The sequence below is a fragment of the Aythya fuligula genome, chromosome 17 (assembly GCF_009819795.1).
Source record: "Aythya fuligula isolate bAytFul2 chromosome 17, bAytFul2.pri, whole genome shotgun sequence".
Taxonomy (NCBI): Eukaryota; Metazoa; Chordata; class Aves; order Anseriformes; family Anatidae; genus Aythya; species Aythya fuligula.
The window spans coordinates 9,267,281-9,288,615 of NC_045575.1; the positions used below are offsets into that span (position 1 = coordinate 9,267,281).

The 21,335-nt window shown below is 36.9% G+C and overlaps 1 protein-coding gene across 3 annotated transcripts in view; it reads right to left on the reverse strand.

Moving 5' to 3' along the window:
- The window catches only part of CABIN1 (calcineurin binding protein 1), a 107,894-nt gene that overhangs the window by 65,969 nt on the left and 20,590 nt on the right, over positions 1-21,335 (reverse strand). For all 3 annotated transcript variants that reach the window (XM_032198893.1, XM_032198895.1, XM_032198892.1), the window contains exons 23-28: positions 19,775-20,036; positions 18,293-18,553; positions 17,478-17,629; positions 16,770-16,948; positions 7,498-7,680; positions 4,753-5,090 (exon numbers count right to left, since the gene is read on the reverse strand). In XM_032198893.1, coding sequence (XP_032054784.1) covers positions 4,753-5,090; positions 7,498-7,680; positions 16,770-16,948; positions 17,478-17,629; positions 18,293-18,553; positions 19,775-20,036 — 1,375 coding nt within the window. The remainder of the gene's footprint in view (positions 1-4,752; positions 5,091-7,497; positions 7,681-16,769; positions 16,949-17,477; positions 17,630-18,292; positions 18,554-19,774; positions 20,037-21,335) is intronic.

Sequence of the window (21,335 nt, forward strand, 5' to 3'; positions counted from 1 at the left end):
AAAATACAACAAAAAAAGAACCTACAAAAGCTTGGTCTTCCACGAAAGCCATCCTGTTTTGAATGAAATCAGAATCCAGCAAAAATAAGCCTACTGTAACTCTCATGAGCCAGGCACATAAATGTTTTATTTTATGTCAATCATAGTCATCATATGCATAAGAATATTCAAAGTGTGAAAAACAAAAGAAAAAATTGCCTAATTTTTTAGCCGTGTGATCTTACTGTTAAAACCACTGCATAAAAAACAAAGGAAAACAAAATCCAAATCCCAGTCTAAACAAATTTTAGCTATAGATGTATCCTGAATCTTAGTTTTATACTGAAAATGGAAAGAGATCATTAAGTGCAGTGTCATGCCCTGGTGATCTGCTATGCACATTATACTGACCATTCACAGGCATGTATATGGGACATATAATTCACAGGCTTTTATTGAATATGATGACAGTAACCTAGCAAGGAGCAAAAAAGATCATTCAGACAAATGGTGCAATTATACGGTAACTTCACACAATCAAAACTAATGGGAATAAAAGATGTAGTTACAGACTCTCCACTACCCTTCTTCTTAAATCATCATGATCAGTGATTCCCAGCAAATATGCCTGAACAGGTCTTAACTCATTAGATTTCACAGACTCTTCTCTGCTTTGTTTTTGGCTGATGAAGTTATTAGGAGTGGGTAAAGGGATTCAGGACATAGCAAAAGAGATTTATTCCTCCTGGCACACTGCTTGCTGGTCTGAAATGCTGGATTTAGCTTTCTGACTCAGGGAAATTACAAAGCATTCTTTCCGGTTCAGCTGTTGCCTCCCACATCTTCATCACCCCAAGATTCAAAGCCAAGATGACTGACAGGGTACAATAACTTGCAGAAAAGTTTACCGCATTGTTCAAGAGGGAAAGAAAAATCGTTTATGGTCAACCAACTGGAAATCTGAGGCGCTTCAGAGACAGATACCCTTTAGCTCAAGGGTGTCAAAAACCACTAATTCCTAACTTGGAAACTCCATGAAGTGTTGCTGAGAGGTGTACAGAACATCCTACTACGCTTTAATCCTTCCCTCTGTTTAAAAAAAAAACAAAACAACACCAAACACACACCATAGCGTCACTGCATCAAATAGAAGAAAAATAAAAAGACTATTTTAAAATGCTATCCTTGCAGGATAGCATTTTAAACAAACTTTTACAAACCGTTGCTACTTGAAAGGCTTAGATATATTAAACTTACAGATTATGCCTGTCTGTATGTTAAACCTACATATAATCTTGTAATTTATACATGCATATATTTATTATGCCTGTTTTGACTATCACGTTGGTAACATACGACAATATCTGACATTAATTTCTTCAGCCAACACCTAAATCAGAAAGACACTCAAACAATTCTAATTATTAGCACATCCACCGTTACCTTCCCAGAAAGAACATAAAACACAACTCATCAGTACATTCAGGCAGACCGCATTGTCTCTGTTGTGAAATGGATCATGGTTATTGGATCTCAGCAAGGACTCGGTATTACTAGCCTTAGAGTACATAAATTACTATGTCTCTACCCAGTTGATGGATGAGTAATATTATAAAATCTATGGGATAGAACAATATGACAGTGAATTCATAGTCTTCCTGAACAAAAATTCATAACCTCATCCCGAAAATGTAGCAGAGGACATTTCACTAGAAATAATCTAAGCCAGTGGTAAATGCATACCATGACACTGGAGCTGTGCTAATATTTTTTAAAAAAGTATCTTTCACAAAACAAGTGGACTTTCACACTTCCTCAGTGAATACACAGAGGATCAGGTACTGAACTGCAACAGTTTGTCAAGTATCCCAGCTTTAAATTACTAATAGTATTTTATATACCGTGTTCACCATGATGGTAGCAAACGTTTGTCAAAAAGCATTACAAGATCTGTTAATAACGGACATAATAGAAGATATTAAAAAATCTAAAGTTATACAAACAGCATCTGTGAGCAGACCAAGGATTTTTTATTGCAGGATAAAAAAGCATGTGTTTTTATTTTCTGACAATCTACTGGTTGCAGAACGCCACTTCTACACACTGAACCCTGACACCATAACGCAGCTACTCACTGTCCACAAAGTGTTTTAGTTACAGTGATGAACAATCTCTTGCCAAGTTCTGTCTTCCTGCCCTTCCCAACTGTGCCAACAGCCACAGTGGAGGTAAAATCCTAACATCACAAAGGATGAAAACTTCTCTTCAAGAGAGACACAATGCAAACGGGAAACTAAAACTATTGCCCAAACTGGCAATGAAGTAACTTTTGAAAATTCACCCTTAAGTTCCTGTCTATTTGTTCCAATAAAAAACATCTATGTAAAAATTTGCTGTGATAACATAATAAAATAAATAGCCTCCAAAGAGTAAACAGGAATTTTGCAGGAAAAAACAATAGACTACACAGCCAAACAATGTTGAAAGATTTTGAAAAGGATGTTAAAAAAAACACACTCAACTATTTTTACTAATCTTGCAACAGCAAAGCCAGTAATACTGTAAAATGGGAGAAAACAGATTGCATATGGAAAATTTGTTTTTCTGTGCACTATGGAGGCCTGCCAATCTGCTCCTTTCCTGGCCAAACATGAATTTTGGCCATCAGTCTAAATTTTCATACATATTTCTGGCACTGGCACACAATTGCTGAATTTTCCAAGATGGTTATATACTTAAAATTAACCTCATGTTTCTAAAAATTTACCAGTAACCTAGTCTGCCCCCACAACAACTCAACCTGATCTAATTTACCTATTTTTTTTTAAAATCAGGCTCATCACCAGGATATCTAAGCATATTCCTTACTCCAATTGCTGCTGCAAATGCATAGATACATTTTGTGTTTTACATTTGCTCAGGAGTAAAACTTCCACTAGAAATGCAGTAGCGTACCATTAACACACAGATATTTGACATTGTTCTACAGAAGAATTCACATGAGGTGTCTAAGAAAAAATTACCATCTCCTGAAAGTATGTAGATTAAATACACTAGTAGGAAGATTTTTTTCTTCCAGTGTTGAGTAGTTGTTTGTTAAAAAAATAAATACAGATAGTAAAATGCAACAATACTAGCTGAAACCAACCTGATACCTACCAGGCTCAAACAGGCAAGATTCAATTTTTCTGAGTTCCAAGACAAGATAAATTTAGACAACACTGTGCATTTCATACAGAAAAACATCCAAAATCACTGAGCTGTTATTTTATATAGAGATACAAAGAGCAGAAGAAGAGGCATCATCACTGGGGAAAAAAAAAGATATTTTGGCAAGTAGTTCCTCAGGCAAGGACATGCTACTAGAACCAATGAATTGAAAACAGGCAGCCTTTCACTGTTGAATGTTGATATAAAATCATTTGTCAGCAACAGTAATGACAGATTGCATGAATCTGCAGCTCCTCTTAATGATTAGCTCCATAAAAAAATTAACAACTGTCACATACAAACAGCATAAGAATGTTTTCAAAACATATTATCTTTAAAAAACGGTCATATTTTTCTGGATAATCACTCTACAGCCAAATGAAATATTCATCACCTTTCAATAGACTGCTAATACATGCTACTGCTCAATTTGCAGCAGTACTGTAAACGGGTGTTCTGCTACGAAGAAAACAGTATTAGTTGTTTCCATTACCTTCCTGCCCCTATTAGACAACACATTGGAAATTCAATTCACAAAAGCTTCAGTGGTGGGAAAGATAATTTGGGAAGCGATGCACTGCAGCATTTGCACAAGTTTTCCAAATACAAAATTTGTGAGCTCAAACCTTCATTCTGACAATTAGTGAAACAGCTCTCATAATTTCTGCTTACTTTTCATGCATGTTTTACTAGCATACTTCAGAAAGACAAGGGATTATAATAACAGAAGTATGTAATAACAGAAACATGCAGAAGTAAGATAAAATTTTAAATCAAAATAGTGGTGACTTGTAGCTCAAGGCTTTCAAAATTAATTTTACTATGAAGAACATGCAAAGATATTGGAAGGAAGTTATTTTACCCTCACTTTAAACTGAAACTGGTAATACTACAGTGACCAAGACATTGTTATGCCCATTTAACCCAAAATCATCAGCTAATGATCAGTAGGATCTCCAGCTGAATTTTATTCAATGATTTCTAAACAGCAAATAATTTTGTTGAACTAAATGGGATGTAAATACAAAGTAAAGGAGCTGGAGAAAAAAATTGTATATGTGCTGTTCAGAACATGGACCCAAACTGCTAGCGATCTCCACGCTCCGACACTGGGAAAACTTTCATTCTACAAAGACCTAGGATACCCAGAAAGTTTATCTTTGTCATGTGATGTGTTTACACCAACACTCATGAATTTCTGCTTCCAAGTAACTTTTCAGTCCAGTTACTCAGTAAAAGCAGCAAGTATCTTCAATTTTAAAAGAACATTTTCATTTATGTGACATATCTAAAAGGTAATTTTCTGGTGAATGACACAAAGTAACTTAGTTCATCAATGAAAAAGGCACGTTGTACTCATATGGCCTCACACACACAAATAAAACAATCTAGGAATCAAAGACTTCCCGAAGTACAGTTCCGGTCCAAACTGAACTAAACTTACCTGCTACATTTTAACACTGACTTCTGAATCAGTACAAACAGTAACACAGATTATTTACGGTATTCACAAATTTTACAACAAATGCAGCTAGTCAGCTATTCTATCAGTGGCCTGCTCACCTTGTGTGTTTTGCTGTATGTGTACAGATAAGCCAATCTGTAGAGACTCTTGTAGTGCTGAGGAAAGCGGCTGAGGCACAAACAGAAGGAGGCGATGCACTGCTCTGTCAGGAACTTCCGCTGCTCCTCAAGGTCTGCTGGAAGACCCTGAGGAAATTCAGATGAATCTCCACAAGGTTCAGCTTTCTTCTTGCAGTCCCACTGTGATGGTAGGAGGACGGCAGCTTTGGTGGGATTGCCAGAAGCAGGCTGAGGATCTAACAGAATTTTCTGGCCAGTAGGCTCAGCAGGATGGTAAGATTCTGAGCTTTCCAGCAGCTCTTCTGATTTTCCTGCCACTGAAATATTAAAAGAAGAAAAAATGACAATGAAAATGATAAAATGGCAAATGACCTATGCAAAATGACAAAAATGAACTACAACAAATGACAGTCCTTTTCTTCATTACAGCACAGACAGAATTAGCAAGTGAAAAAAGATGACGACTTATTAAACATTAAGAATAGACATCTTCAGCTTGTTAACAGAGCTACATACTGATCTCTCAATAGTCTTAGTTGGGCCTTTTACCTGTGCAGTAGTAAGAATTCAGCATACCTTACACAGTGCAGTGTATACTGTGTTGGAAGGTAACTGGGGAGGGAGGGGTGGTGGCAGAGGAAGACAGTAAGACTAAATTCAGTGAAATTCTATTGCAAAGAAAGGAACAGAAAATTAAAGCCACCCTGCCAAGTGAAACGTATTATTCTTAACAATCTATCTAGAAGAACACAATTCCAAAATAGACACAGACACACAGACACAGAATTTCTAGGTTGGAAGAGACCTCAAGATCATCGAGTCCAACCTCTGACCTAACGCTAGCAGTCCCCACTAAAAATACAAAAAGAACAATTAGCAGCAGCTAATCTGGCCTTTTGGATAATGCATGACCTACAGTTTTACCCAAATATTTTTGTAGTCAACTTGGTAACTCATAATTGGTCTATCTTTTCATGAAGGATATCAAATCTTACTTCAGAAAAGATCTGTGACAACAGGAGCTTGCAATTTTACTCTCTTACCTTTCCTAAGATAAAGAGCCTCTTGCATTATATCTCATCTCTAGCCTACAGATTTACTAAAGTATACTTCGTACTCAAGTATGAAGCTGCTCCTTTTTCTCCAATAGAGCTGAACGTCAAGTCAAGTCTGTTTTCCAGAACAGAATTTTTTCACAATTTATTTGGATAACGTATGTATCCATCATGATTTTCATATAAAAATAGCTTTATGGTGCATTTTCTCAAGCATTTCTTGGCAGTGTTTTTTTCAAATACTTTTTATGTGGCATGTCTATGGACCTTTCACTTAAAAAGAGCTTGCTTTGGTTTTGTATTTTGTTTAATTAAGCTGAGGATGATTCAAATAACTGGAAAAATATTAGCTCATACAGCATAGGGAATGAAAGCATGTTCCATCTAGTGCAAGTAAAACACACATTATGAATAAAAACCATAGAAGTACCATTTATGTTTAGAAAGCCTTAAGAAACCTTGATATTGAATAGGACTTGGGAGAGAGTAAGTCAGGAAGCTACTTTACAGTTACAACATTTGTTCTAATAAATGTCAGTAATGCAAGAATTGATTCACGCAAGAATTGATTCAATAGTTTTCCTGAAAGACAACTGATGACAATAACACAACTAACTCACTGCAAGCCTGAAGAAGAGTCATGGTTTTAGTCCAACACTCAAAAGGTTACTGGATTTAGTGATTGCATAAGTGCTATTTTACAAAACCAGGAACTGACATCTACTTCACATTGATGCAAGCATCACCGCAGACTTCCCTAGCTCAAGCAAGACTGAAGTAAAATATTATTAAAAACAAGAAAGCAAGATATCAAAGTCTGTGAACATAAAGATGGCTTGAGGGCACTTGCTCCGAGTGAGATCAGTCAAGTGAATTAGGGATATCCACATCCCACGCTATGCGGGTCTGTGAAACTGGAAGAGAGTACAGCACGGTCTGAACTGGCAAAGACTTCACACACAAAGGGCCTACAACCCGGAAAGGTGGGCAAAATTAATACATCCGGTTTGTCTCTTTCCCTAGTGAAGTCCAGCCTCTCTACTGCCATATCCAACTGTGCAAAACAACAGAGAAGGAAATTCCAGCTTCTGGATAAAGACTAAAAAAAATCTGAAACAGTTTTTCCAGTGGAATACAAAAGACTTAGTTCTATTATATATGGAAAAATGTAGTAGAAAGCAATTCCACTCTCCACCAAAATAAAGTATCCAATGGAATAAAACATCTAATTCTACTACTTGTACTCTTTTAAGTACTGAATATAAAGCTGTTACTGGGCCAGAACAGAAAGGGCGTCTACATCTGGGGAAAAGAGAAAATCCTGTGATCGAGGTTACCTTAAAATAACAACTCTCAACTACCTAGTCTTTCTTCGGTGTTTCATATCTCTAAGTAATAACCTAAGAGAAGGCAAACCAGTCACAGGGCCACCGCGGATGGCAGTTTATCACGATTCTCTGATTTATGAAGTCTAACAGGCATTACGATTTGGGATGATGGCCACATGGGCAAAGCACGGTTCTAATTTTAAACTACACACATATATGCAGCAATAATGCCTAGTTAACATTCTCAGCCACAGTGCAGCATATTTCAGTGCTTCTGCATGCCAGAAGAAACATTTTAATGAGAATGTACCAGCTGACATTATCTATTAAAATGAGCATACTCTTTTCCTCTGTAGATCCCAGGGTCTCTTTGCTGGGCATCAGTGCATCAGCACAGGCAGTAGAAATCCTCTTCTCTGTGTAAGTCTTCCTCAGGCTGTCTTGAGAACTGGCAGGCTCATTAAACATATCCTGCGTGGAACTGGAATCAGACAGCACTGCTGCAGTGCTATCCTGACTCCTCTCTGCAAAAGAGATGAAGAAGGAATACAGTATTACATACCCATCAAGCTGCTACTTGCACGTTAGTAACAGTAACATAAAACTGCAGCCACTCTGCAAACTTCTTTCAAATGCAATACAGAATCCTTAACAACCATCAATTCTGTTGTCTAAAAGGTATTTATTTTCTCTTAACTTGTCTACTTCAACTTAGCATTTTCATCTCACCTCTTTGTGCAAAGAAATGAAAACCCCAGCGTTCTTTCACTAGGTAATATTTAACACTAATGTAATAGAGAGCTCCCTGCCCCACCACATTTCTTCCTAGAATATAACCCTGAAATTTGTTTCAAAAGAAATTATGCTTAATTGTGACAAGCAGTTAGTTTGAACAAAAGATTTTAATTGCTGTATGGTCCCACAAAATTTTGCAGTTTTACTTCGCTATGTGCCTTGAGAAGCACCCAGAAGGATTTAGTCTGACACAACCAAAACCCAGTTGATAAAAGAAAACTACGAACAACAATAATGATAAAAATTACTTGTGAAGGACAAAAAATCCAGTACACCATTAGCGTGGGCAAAGACTTACAGGAATGATCAGTGGTGCCATCTATCCTGCAGGTGTTAGATGCTGTTCACCAAACGCTCTGAAAGGTGATTTGATATGGCACATAAACAACCCATCAAAGAGCTAGGTCTCAGACAGGAAAACGCTTAGACTTCAAGGCAGCAGACAAACTTCTTAGACTTCAAGAACAGAAGCAACTTTGCCTTGACAGATTATACCTGAGCGGAGTGTATGGTGACTACTGACCACATTAGGGTCAGAATTAAGTTGTTTATCTGCTTATAGCTGTTACAGCACAAGACAAGTTATACAATATCACAACTGTGCGGGATAAAATTCACACCTCAGAATGAGCAGGCAAGAGAAAACCTTCCACCCATGTCTGAAACCAGCCTGATACAATCCAAGTTGTTGTACATCAGGGGTTATCAGAGACAACCCTGCCTGACTGAAAAAAGGCAACTTCTTATCTCCGGCAGAAAGATGCACACGTTTCTACTGAGATGGGAAACTGGCATTTTTCTGTAATAATTGTGTCCTACACAAAATTCTGATACAGGCAATTCTCTTTAAATCTATAGCCCAAAAGATTAATTTCCTGCCTAAGATAAAGGGATAGCTTAACCAAGAGGCAAGTTATATACATTATCTAGGTAGTTCCATGGCATTCTTATTCATTAAGTTTCTTGATATAATCAAGAAAGAAAAAAAAAAAGGCCCTTGAGATGAGCTGATTATTTAATTAAATTTCTTCTGTTCCATCCAACTTGCACACGTTCAGGAGAGAGCTAAGGGCCTCCTACAAATGTACTTTATCAATATAAATCCCTCTGCAGACCTTTAGCTTGTAGATCAGGTTCTGCTTATTAGGATTCCAACAACTTTAAACCATATTTGATGCAATCCTCAGGCTTTTCACTAAAACACAAAGAAATCCTTCCCTTTCAATTAAGGGATATTAATATAACTGTATATTGAAAAAGAATGGGGGAAGCGTATTTGCTTCTTAATTGGAAGCTTTATGGTTGGTTGATGATGACAAGTTTTATACAGAAAAGATATAATTAGGAAGAATAGGAAAAGAATGATTCTGAGGAGAGGTCAGTCAAGCCTTCAATGACTCATTTATAAAGCTTTAATAACATTCTGTGGCACTATTGAACTCCCAGCTGGTATCAGACAAACATTTACAGTTGATAATGTTGATTTTTTTTTTTTTTTTAAAGGAAGTTTCTGCATCTATGGCAAGGAGGCTTAATTACTCATTAGGGAAGGAAAAAATAATTGCAGATTTCCAAATACTGCCATAAGCATGTAGGTCAGTTCTAACGTGTGGATTGTGATAAATGAAGCATCGGAATGTAAACCAAGAACTGCTAGACCAATACTCAAGAGCAATAGCAGATCGCTAGGAGATTACACTAACTTTTCAGCACGCAAAGATGGACTGTGATTTTGACTTAGCATGGAATATTTCAAATGCGTGCACGACAGGGAAATTTTTCTCTGTGTGAAGAGAATTAGGGGAGAATTTTCAAATGCATAAAATTAGGCAAAATCAAAATAATTGCTCCTCCTATTCACTGAGTACAGAGAAAAAGGCAATAGGTAACAAGAAAGTTATATTTTTCCCTAATCTCAAACTTAACTGTTACATACAGTTAAAAAATAGCATAGGGAACCTACAGAATTGCTACAGATTTCAATGACAGGTGGACAAAGAGCCAGGTTACCCAAGATGCACCTTCTTATAACAGGAAAAAAAAAAAAAAAAAGCTCTGACGATAACCTAAATGCTACAGTTTATAATGCAGAACTCACAGCAATTGCACCTAGTAGCAACTGCCTTAAAAACAAAACTATTTTTCATACATCAGTGCTCTTCTAAGATAACTCAAAAATCTCATATATGCTGTATGTCTGTCTAGCATATATAGTTTTAAAACCATTGTGTTATAAACCTTTTCCTTCATCTTGTAAAAGTTGCCTGTAGTTGAGAGATATTCACTAGTGTTATCAACCTACAAGCCAAAAGCCATTGCAGTCATAGATTCATTTAGGTTGAAAAAGACCCTTGGGATCATCAAGTCCAACCATCAGTCTTTGAGACATGACAAGTAATTGCTAATTCCCAACTGCTGCTGCTATCTGTCCATTTGAAAGATGCACATTCAAGAAGAGCATTATTACTTTTTAATAATTATTGCTATAATTAAAGACAACTTAATGAAACACTGAGTTGCATTAAAATACATCCTGATACCGGATTCTCTCTTTGGTATTAATATATTTCGTTTTATTACTCTGAAATCTTTCTAAAACTTAGGTGTGATCCAACAATCTGACCAACTGAATTACCTATCTCATGTAACCTTGTGTTGTATGCTTATTTCTAAAGACTAACAATATATCGTTCTCAGGAGCTCAACTTGTGACGTTTCAGTGATTTCTATCTCAGACTATGGCATCCAGTGTGTCAACAGGTAAAAGAGAGCAGTACTGGACAGAAGATGTGAAAAGGTCAAAAGGAAGAGAAGGGACCTTCTGGTAACTTTCCAAGAGATTACTGTATGTTTTAACTAGGAAAACATTACTGGGAAAATGGGAAAAAAAAGAATTTGTTTTTTCACCTGCACTGTCAAGAACTTCATGGTATCACAGTGAAATCCTTTTAGTCACTTGGCTAACAAAGTAGCTATAACCCCTGAAACACAGCTAAGATATTTGAAAAAATATTTTTGTCATTTGATTTAGTTCTATTCTTAAGAGCATTTTAAGGCTAATTTTATCCTGAATGAAATAGAGTTACCAGGCTGACTTCTAAGTCCCTATTCTGTGCTATTCCTCCATACCACAAAAAGTATTCATCACTTTGCACTATTAACATTCAGGCACAACATCTGCATGCCTACCAATCAACCATGAAAAGTTGTGTTAAATTTTGGGGAATCTCAAGGGGGTGGAGCCTGTTGGTGGTGGTGGTTTTTGTTTGTTTGTTTGTTTGTTTGTTTTGGTCATTTGTTTGGTTTTAAATTAAAAATACAATAGGAAAAAGGCTCAGTACATTGCTAGCCATTATTCTGTGCCAGCATTCTCCCACATGTATCATTAGCCCTAAGGATTACACACCACACACCTTGTTACCTAAACTGTGTCCACTCACATGGCTGAGAGAATGAAAAGACGAGGCAGTAATGTGTTATCGTGTGACCTGAACTGGTAGACATATAGTCCTAATGACACAGCTCTTCCAAGTATGCTAACCAGATAAAATCTGCTCATGGTACAAACTTACATAATTTATTCTCAGAAGCTGAAGTACAGCTTTATTTTGCAAATATAAATAAGGTATTCTACCCTTGCTGATTAATTACTATGCAGCTCTGTACTTGTTTTGCCTGTCCTCCATCCCTTGAAACTTCTCTGAAATTAAAATAAGCAGGGAGAGGACCTCTGAAGCATCCGTATGTGGGGGAAGGTAACAGGCTTAGAAACCCAAGAGGGTATAATGCACTTTTTCTGAATAACATTGTCTGAAATATCTGAAGGAATAAGTATGCCCACTTATTATAATGAAGGTATCCAAAACGTCAGCTGCAAGTCAAGTCAGAAACAAGTGGCAGAGAAATTTTTTTTTGAAAAGCTACATGCGTGTGTATATATGTATATATATATATGAACTAACTCAGTTTACAGTAAAGAAAAATCCTGCAGCAGAATTCATGCCTTATAGATAATTGACTATGTATTAAAAATATATCTATTTTCTCATGAAAAAAACACATGTGGGTTCTCCAAAGGCTGTGGCTATACATGCTTTCCTTATCCTGCCTGACTATGGATATTGACACTGTATCTCCTGTGCTCTCTTCACTTGCATGTATGAACATTTTTCTTTATCAGTCCGTGGTCAGAAACGTGATGTATCATACCATTTCAATTCTTGACACAGTTTCCACGCATATGGAAGACAACATTGAGCTCTGCAGCAAAGGCATTTGCACGTTACTAAAAACAAAAGACTTGCAAAGATTTGCATGAGGGCAGGTTAATTTCTTGAGGACAGCAAATCCTCTGAAGTTATAAAGGGAGTTCTCTTATAAAATGAGTCAAAGATGAGAGTACGTTCTTTTCATTCATCTACACTGATCAGTGAATGTGTTGCAGTAACTTGCGTTCCATATTGCTGTTTTCTCTTCAAGTGCAGAGCAAAACATCAGTGTCCCATTCCTTCCGTCAAATCCTCTTTACACAATGTCACACTGAATGTCAGTGCCCTACTTGTACTCATCAGAGAGAGGTCACACTGAAGCAAAGTAAAAATGGAGCATACTGCAATAAACTGGATCTGATTCATTATTCATGTAGTCCAGTATGCAGTCCCCACAAACATCCAGCACCATGTGCTGGGATAGGGTATGTACTGCAGACCTGAAGATCTCATTTAGGAGAGATTGAATTAAGGGTTAGATTGTTGTAATGTTACGTACGTTCTTTTTTGCACAGAAATAACCACTCCATCTTTGAAGCTCATTTTACTTTGACATGAGTGACAACCTGGTGCAAAATGTTTCTCAGATCACCTTTGTCTCATCAGGATGTTGAGAAGCCCCGTTTACAAAAAACTGTGCATCTTCATAACATTCGCAGAATTAAAGGACCAACGAACTATGAAGGGAGACTTCTCCCACAGCATGAAGCAAGTAGCCTTTCCCAGTGAGTTTATCATGCAGGATTTGCCAATTATTAAAAGCAAGCCGTGACAGGTAAAAGCAGGAAGAGAATGCCTGGGGAACAGAGATTTGTATAAAGGTTAGAGGCAGCACGGGCAATATTGGTTGCAAAAGCAATCAGGCAAAGACAAACACAAAAAAGATGATTACATCTAACTACACGTAACATACTACATGGCATGGATGAAGACTTAAACAATAAGACATTTTAACACTGCAGTAGCAATGGGTACTGAATACATCATCTGCATACCACCACAATTGTTTGTAACTGAATATCAACACCACAACGGCATATTACAGCAAGACAGACCACACAAATTCTAGTGCACATTTTGGAACCTGAGTTCTCTTTCATTTTTGTTTGGTTGTTTTTTTTGGGTTGTTTGTTTTTATTGCTTTCTTAACTAACTTATGTTTAGCACAAAATCTCACTAAACTGTTTCAAGTCTGTACTGTGACAGGTCTTTAATGACTGCACACATCCAGGCCACATAAATGAGGGCCATGAGCATGTCTGTTTTGATATATAACACTGGCCTTTTAGCTCTGTAAACACACTGAGCCTAGGCCCTTGCTGAGTTCTTCTTGCTTCCTAGTTTGCTCTTGGATAAAAAAGAAGTCTAAATCTCAGGCTTCTACTATCAAATGTAAGTTTTCATTCTGGAGAGTTATAAAACAGCAACAGGCAGAGGTGATGACAGAAAAGACAGGATTAACAGATGGAAGGAAAAGATGCTCCTGAATGGAGCAAGAAAAAAAAGGACAAGAAAGTAGAAAGGAAGCTGCCTACTTTACACATGACAGCAGCTAGTCAGCCAGCAAATAAAAGCTGCAACTGAACAATACTTATCTCCTTGAAGATCTGTGCTAGCAGCTGCCATGAGGAAAAAAGTTCAGTTACTTCACAGGCTGTACTTGCAGGTTCCTTTCTCCCATTTCCATTAAATCTACCTTTAAGCCACCATCAGATGTAAAGCACTTCAATGCACTCAATTGTAACAGCGATTTCTGCATATCACGACCACCTTTTTCCACCATCAAAATGTGCTGGAGAGCTTCAGAAGTATAATGACACATTTAAGTATCACGCATCTAAAACAAGCCTGCCCTCACAACTTCACCTATCTACAGATAAATGCTTGGAGATCTGAGTCCCAACATTTTCAAGAAAGGATGTCTGGCTGTACAGTAATTCTGTTGCGCTTGTAATGAGAATTCACTGCACTAGAAGGCATGTTGTTGGATCTATCATTTAAGGAAAAAAAAACTACGAACATAAAACTCATAGAAAAATAAAGATTGGAAGGAACCTCAAAAATTCAGCTAGTCCATTCCTTTTCCCTCAGGATAAATTAAACCACCATTCCTGGCAGATGTCTCTATCACCACTTTTTCAAGACATCAGTGTTGAAGTGTTGCAATGTTACATGATCCCCAGGAACATAAAGTGTTTTAATTTTATTTAATTTTATTACTATTTCCAAATATTAACTTTTTTTTTTTATGTGTCCAGATTGAAGAGTCCCAAGACTAACCATCCCAGTTCTTTCTCTCTTTCCTCATGGCTCATGTGTAGCACCCAAAAATGGTAAAGGGAGGTCTCACAGGATCCCTATCATTGCTGAACTAAGTACGTTTGCTTGTAACATATGAAGAAAATTTTGTAGGTAAAAATCTGTATAACGCTCCCACTGTGTTTGTCAAATATGATCAATGATACCAATAGAAAAATAAAAGTAAATAAGAGTATTGTGAGGCCTCAGGAAGAATAAATATCTGGGTTGAGTTTAGACCAAATTATCCAATGGGTGAACAATAATAAAGACAGTTCCAATTGCTGTCAGAACAGGTAAAAAAATTCTATAAGTAGTCAAATGATGGATATTTTCTTGCTATTTTTAGGAACAGTACAATGGAAATGCTGGCACCAGTTTTCTTCAGTGATGTGATTATGTGTAAGCTGTCAAGAGCATTTTACTTCACAAGTATGTATTTTAATGTAAGTAAAATGCAAATGCATGCAGAGGAGCACAGCACATGTAGTAATATAAGAGTAGAGGACTTCCAAGCGCTGCTCAGCCTGTTAGCTCTCCTTCCATCTGCAACAGCCCCAAGGCAAATATTTCAGTTTCCTGGGGCTCTTCAACATGCTGTATCCAGAGTTTAGTTTTGCCAGCAACTTACAAAACATTATGAATGATGCCATACTTCCCAATTCTACTTGTCATAAATGTACACCGCCTTCCTAAAGATCACCCTAACTCTGCTTCTTTCAGAAGATAATATTTTGAATTTCTGTGACAGCAGCAAAGCTAAGTCCCAGCTAGGTTAAGCTGGCAGAGCCTAGAAGTGCTGCTTCAGCCCTGACAGGTGCAGCCATTCCTTAGCTTGCACCTCCAGGCTTTGCTCAGCAGCCAGCTTTGCCCCCATTGGGCAGTTAGCCTGCCGAAGTTCATAATATCTTCTGAGTGAACGTACTAATGACATGTACTGGAAGATTCATTTAACTTGTCTGCCTTCTGGGAACATTTCAACTGTCTGCAGGAACTAGGCAGATGTAGTCTTAGGCAGAACTGCTGCTCACAGGGAATACTGTTAGGAAATATTTGCACCCTTCTGTTTTTACTGTTTCAGAAAGACATCAAATGTTAGTTGACCAGTATACTAACACATTACATATGAGATCAAAACAGCCAAACGAATTACTTCACATTTAAATGTAAGCTTGGATAAAATTATCATTTCTACATTCAATTTAGGGGAAGAAATGAAGGAACTTCTGTCAGTTTCACCAAGAATTATTCTGTGGGAAAAGAAATTCACCTTGCAGAGTTTCTAGGCAGGTGAACATTTGTTTCAAAATTGTGTCAAAGGTATTTACAAATTACTGTTCTTCAGAAATTGACAACAGGAAGAAGCCCACTCTCCCCAAACAAATTCATATCAAGCAGAGCACTTCTATGGGGTCCTGCCACATTATACCAACACTAAGCTATACATTGAGGTTATTTTACATCTTCTTGAGAGCTACAGATAAACAAATGGCCAGAGGAGTAGAATAAGAATAAAATTTCTTGTCCAATAATAGCGTCAAGTTACTTGAACAGTAATTCTGTTTCTATTATATTCTACACATTGCGAAATCTTCAGTTATGTCATGATACCACCCTACCTTCTACTGTTATAAGCCAATTCTTTATATCAGTCTAGAGCCTACAAAGATGAGTTCATAGTCTGTCATTGTCAATGATAAAGAAAAATCAAAAGATGAAGTCTACTGGACTGTCATGCAAATCATTTCGTGCTGATACACAATATATTCAAAATAGTTGCCACCTGCCTCCTCCTAAAATGAATAACACTTTTGTTTTGCTTTTTAAACAATTTGTTTTGTTTCAGCCACAGTTCAAATTTTCACCTGGTCAGTTCACACAGGCACTGAAACAGTGTCCGGTGTTCTGAAGTCTGAATCCACATCTTTCCTAATAAGCTCAGACATTTAGCTTTGAAGAAAATAAAAAAGCTCCCCGAAAATCCAATTAACTGCATATTTTTCCCCTCAGTATTCCCATTTTGATTAAGTGACAAGTGCCAATGGTGGCAGGTGACAACTCAATTTTGTATTTAAAGCACCAACTGTACATTGATTCTATTTAAAGCACTGAAATTTAAAAAGCATCAATATTGCCCGTGTTACCACAGACCCATCACCCTCCTTGAAATGAGCAGTTTGATCATTCCTGGTCAAACCCCCCATGATTAGAGCACCTCCCTGTGCTGCCAGTATTGAGAACAGGGACTGTACCGTCCGGCGTTGCCTGCTGACGGGGTTTTTTACATTTGACGTAATCGTGGTCAACTGGAGTGGCTGTGTAAGGTGGGGATGTCAGACCTGGACCGGAGGAGGAGGGGAGGGAAGTCCCAGGGCCTGGCACTGTTCCAGCTGAAGAGTGAGAGTCTTCATCAATCATGCAAGCTTTTTCTCTGGGAGGGGGGGGGGGGAGAAAAAAACACTTTAATATGCTAGTAACATATACACAGAATGAAAAGAGATGACGTTCTTATGGCGTCTCCAATACAGTAATCAAATCTTACTAACAAATTCTAAATGATGGACTTTGAGCACATGCCCACCCCACTGTTTGGAAGTAAAACATTCATCTTACAGTTGTTAAGATGACAAATTATGAGGACTAAAGTCTCTTAACTTTCCAAATGAAAGCATTTTTTTTTTTAATCAACTATCAAAAATGCAAATGCAATTTTATTAATAAGTAAAATAGCTGTTTCAAAATGGATCATAAGAACAAAATTGTTCCATTTGTTCCCTTCCCGTCCGTGTTGTGACAATTAACCGAGCTTTAACTGTACACAGTAGCTGAGAATTGCAAACACTAGAACTAATTCTAGTCACTTTATTGGCCTATACTTCATTCAAACCCATTGTAACAGGTTATTATTCAGTAGTTTGGAAATTTGCTTTCAGATGGTATTCCTGGAAATCAGCACTCACTTTTCTGCAGCTTTTGGGGTGTTCTTCTCCTCACCCCTGGCAAATGGTCCCTCAGAAGCTTCTTTCATGAAACTAACTAGTATCTCTGCATCTACTCCAGAGTCTGGTTTCCCCACAAGTTTCAAAATAGAAGCATGAAGTCGAAAGTACACCTAAAAAACACCGAAGTCCATTTAGTCAATAGAGAACACACAGCTCTGCAAATAATTACAAATAGACCATTCTCTGTAGAAACTGCATGAGTTAGTATAGACAGGCATCTGGTACCTAAAACTTACCTTGAAAGGATCTTTCTTGCCTTTGTAAGTTGCTTGCAAATAACAGAATCTGAAAACTGTAAAAAATTTATAACTGCAACCTATGGAATACAACAGTGAAAGCAGACATGGACTAGTCACCACTGTGTATGATCCAGATAAACTTTTTTTTTTTTTTAAACCAGACAACACAGTAAAAGCAAAGGTGTTATGACTACTGTTCTAATTCTCATGCATAAACTTATACTCTCATAGGTACGAGAAACTTGTGAAATCTACCCACACTTGATTTCTGTAAAAACTGCCTAAGGGGCTGCGTGCAGAAAAATCCAGAAGTGGAAATTCTGTCCAACATATACGTAAGCTGTCTTGAAAACAGAAACAACCTGAGTAGAAGACTTCACTTAATTCTCCGAGTTGATCTTGTAAATGTTGCCAAATGCAGAGCACCATATATGCTCTGCATGCTTCATAATATAAATCAATAATAACTGGTATTACGCTATCTGTAGAGAACACAATGCTTTCAAGTCTAGGTATTTCACTTTCTTCTTTTACCTCCAATGCTTCCATGGCAAGTTCTGGTGGATTATGGTAGTGAATCTTCTTTGGATATCGGGCAGCCTCCTCATGAAGGTAATGAGCTGCCTGTTTGTAATGAAGCAGATAGACAACAGGAGGCTGTTTCTGTTTCTCCGCAATCTTTCCCAGCATATAGTGAATAAGCCACTCTTCTTCATCGCCATCTCCCTCACAGCGAGATGCTGACGTAAAGCACAGTTTGGCTGTCTCCAGCATACTGTCTCGACGTTCTTCCATCTGTGATGGAGTGAAGTGTTGAGAATACATGAGTTCACTGTGGCTGAGAGAAAAAATGCTAAAAATACACTTCTGCACAAAAAAGCACAGAAATGAGGTACCTCATTTAAAATGTTTTCAATCTTTTGTGTATGAGGAACACATTCCCAAACAGATATATTCACAGAAGGAAGATTACATTGTTCAAATTTATCTTGTAATATAATAGAACTTTTGTTAACAAAGTATGCCTTTTTAATAAATTTGCTTGAAAAAAGCAGGTTCAAGAAGACAAAACAAATAACAATTCTGATTTAATCCACAACTTAAGATGAAGCCCCTATTGTACTTTTTGTCTGACAATGTGAAATAACTTCAGCATTATCCCTGGAATTCTTCAGCAAGTTGAATTACCATTACCATTGTCTGTATTTTGAACACTTGTTAAGTTCTATAAATCACAACAGTCCCTCACTAGCAGCACTGCAGCACTTTTTTTTTTTTTTCATTCTGCTTCTAGTTCTGCACTACATAACTATGAAGTACAGAACTACATAACTGACTCAGAAATACTAAGTCAGAACTTGAGTTTACTGGTCAAAAAAGATGAAACATTTCTCCCAGCAACTCTAAGGTCAGAGAGAGTATCAGGAATTGCTCATTTTGATTCAGCAATAAATTTCATTTTATATATATGTTATAGCTATTACGTATGAAAGACTAACAATTTTATAACAACTTTTGTCTATGGAAGTATATTAAGTTCCTTATTCTGATATTTTATTTAAGTAAATAGCGCTAAAACATAGAAAACAGATACCTTTAGATTCAAGAGATGACTCATGAACAGCAGATACCAGAGTAATACTTAATCTTTTCACTACTTAAACATGTATACATTTCAACTTTTCCTGGAAACACTGTATGACATTTACAGAAAGGTAAGGTAAAAAATAATTCCCTTTCCAAAAGGTTATCATCATTTTGTATAATCTTTGAAAGATTATTCAAAGATCAGGCTGAAATTAATCTTATGCAGGGAAAACACAAACAAACCCCTTTAAACAGTGTTTGATGCCAGATGCTTATATGGATGAAAATTAGAATTTCCAATACTACTAAGTAGCTATACAGTCTAATAGGTGGTGTATAGCATTTAAATATTTAATTTTAAAGAAGTTATGTTAGGAAAGGCCACTTAAAACATTTTAAAAGTTCACACTGCTCTAAGTTAAATCCCACCTGCTGCACAACTTCAGGGGGGAGTTCTGTTTTCCACTGCTTAAGCTGTCGGGATGCAAAAGAATGCAGGGCATAGGAAATGGTGCCATATTCTATCCACAAGGAGAGATTAGAGCTGTCAATCTCTAGGGCTCGCTTAAAGCAATTCAAGACAGGAGTAGAGTGTTTCCAGATGGGGCCATCACTTTTCAGTTCATTAGAGTTTAATTTGTCCTGAATACGACTTGCTCGAGCCAGAGCCATGCCAGCCCATGAATCAAACCTATGCAAGCAAGAAAAAAACACATCAGTAATCTCCCCCACACACGTAACACTGAATGGCAAAGACAAGATCCACTTCATTATATTCACAACTTCTTCTTTCTTTCGTCATGTGCTCTCTCAAAACAGATTTGTGCATCTCCTCCTCTTATAGTCAAAAAGACTCTGTATAAACCTAAATCACACTGATTAAAAATTGTTTCCTCATAAAACACCACGCCCAATAATTCTCTCACTTGAAAAAACAGGAAATATCTGGATTTATTTGCTACGCAAAAGTACAATATCTAATGGCTGCATTCCCATTGATTTCTTTTCTTAGTAGCCATCACATCCTGTCCAAACACTGTCACCCTTGACTTCTGTAGCCCAGCAGCTATCGTGGCATTTTGTATTACTGGGCTGAACTGTGAATGGTCTTTATCATCACTATTATTTTCCAACATAAAAATCACAAAAAACAGTGCATTCATATAAGAAAATTCTGATAAACAAAAAGATTGCTTTCTGAGGGAAATGTTCAGCATCCAGTTAGATCACTGACAACACAGTCTGAAGAGTGGCTTCCCTATTTCTTAATTTCATACTAACATCTGAAGTCAATAGTTCTCAATTTTTTTTTTTAACCACAATTATAACTCCAAAGGAAAAATAATATCCTCACAGTTTCGCTCGTTAATTTCTTGCTAATTTCAATTGAAACCTCATTTCTGGGTCAAGTGAAATAGAAAGATTCCCTAAGGAAACGATAATACAGACATTTGAAGAAGTAATATCTAAGATGACTAGGGTAAAAATACTATGCTACCATACAAAGTATGTTCTTCAGAACAACAGAACTACACATAATAAATTCAAAGTGCACTATCATTTGATATCTATAAAAATTCTCTAGAGAATTTTTATTTTATTTTATTTTTTTGTAATTTATCAGGCTCCAAACTAAAGTTCTAGCAATCTGCTAATCAGTTCCCAGGCTAGAAGATTCAATAACACGGAAATACGTCTATTTCCTCTGTAGATTTCACATGCTAAATTGCTTTGTGCCTTCACCTTCCATTTTGTCTATTATGTGACTTGATTTAGAAATAGCTTTCTTTCTCAAGACGTTTACACTAGGGTTTTTGTCACTGACATTGGTCTATCAACTTCAATGAGAATTGAAATGATTGCTAACATCCAACACACAAGCCCTAAATTTAATCCATAAGCTTAAAGATTGCTTCAGTTCATTTTAGAAAATTCATTCAAAACATACTTAATTTTTAAGATGAAAGAGCTTAACCTTGGTGGTATTTCA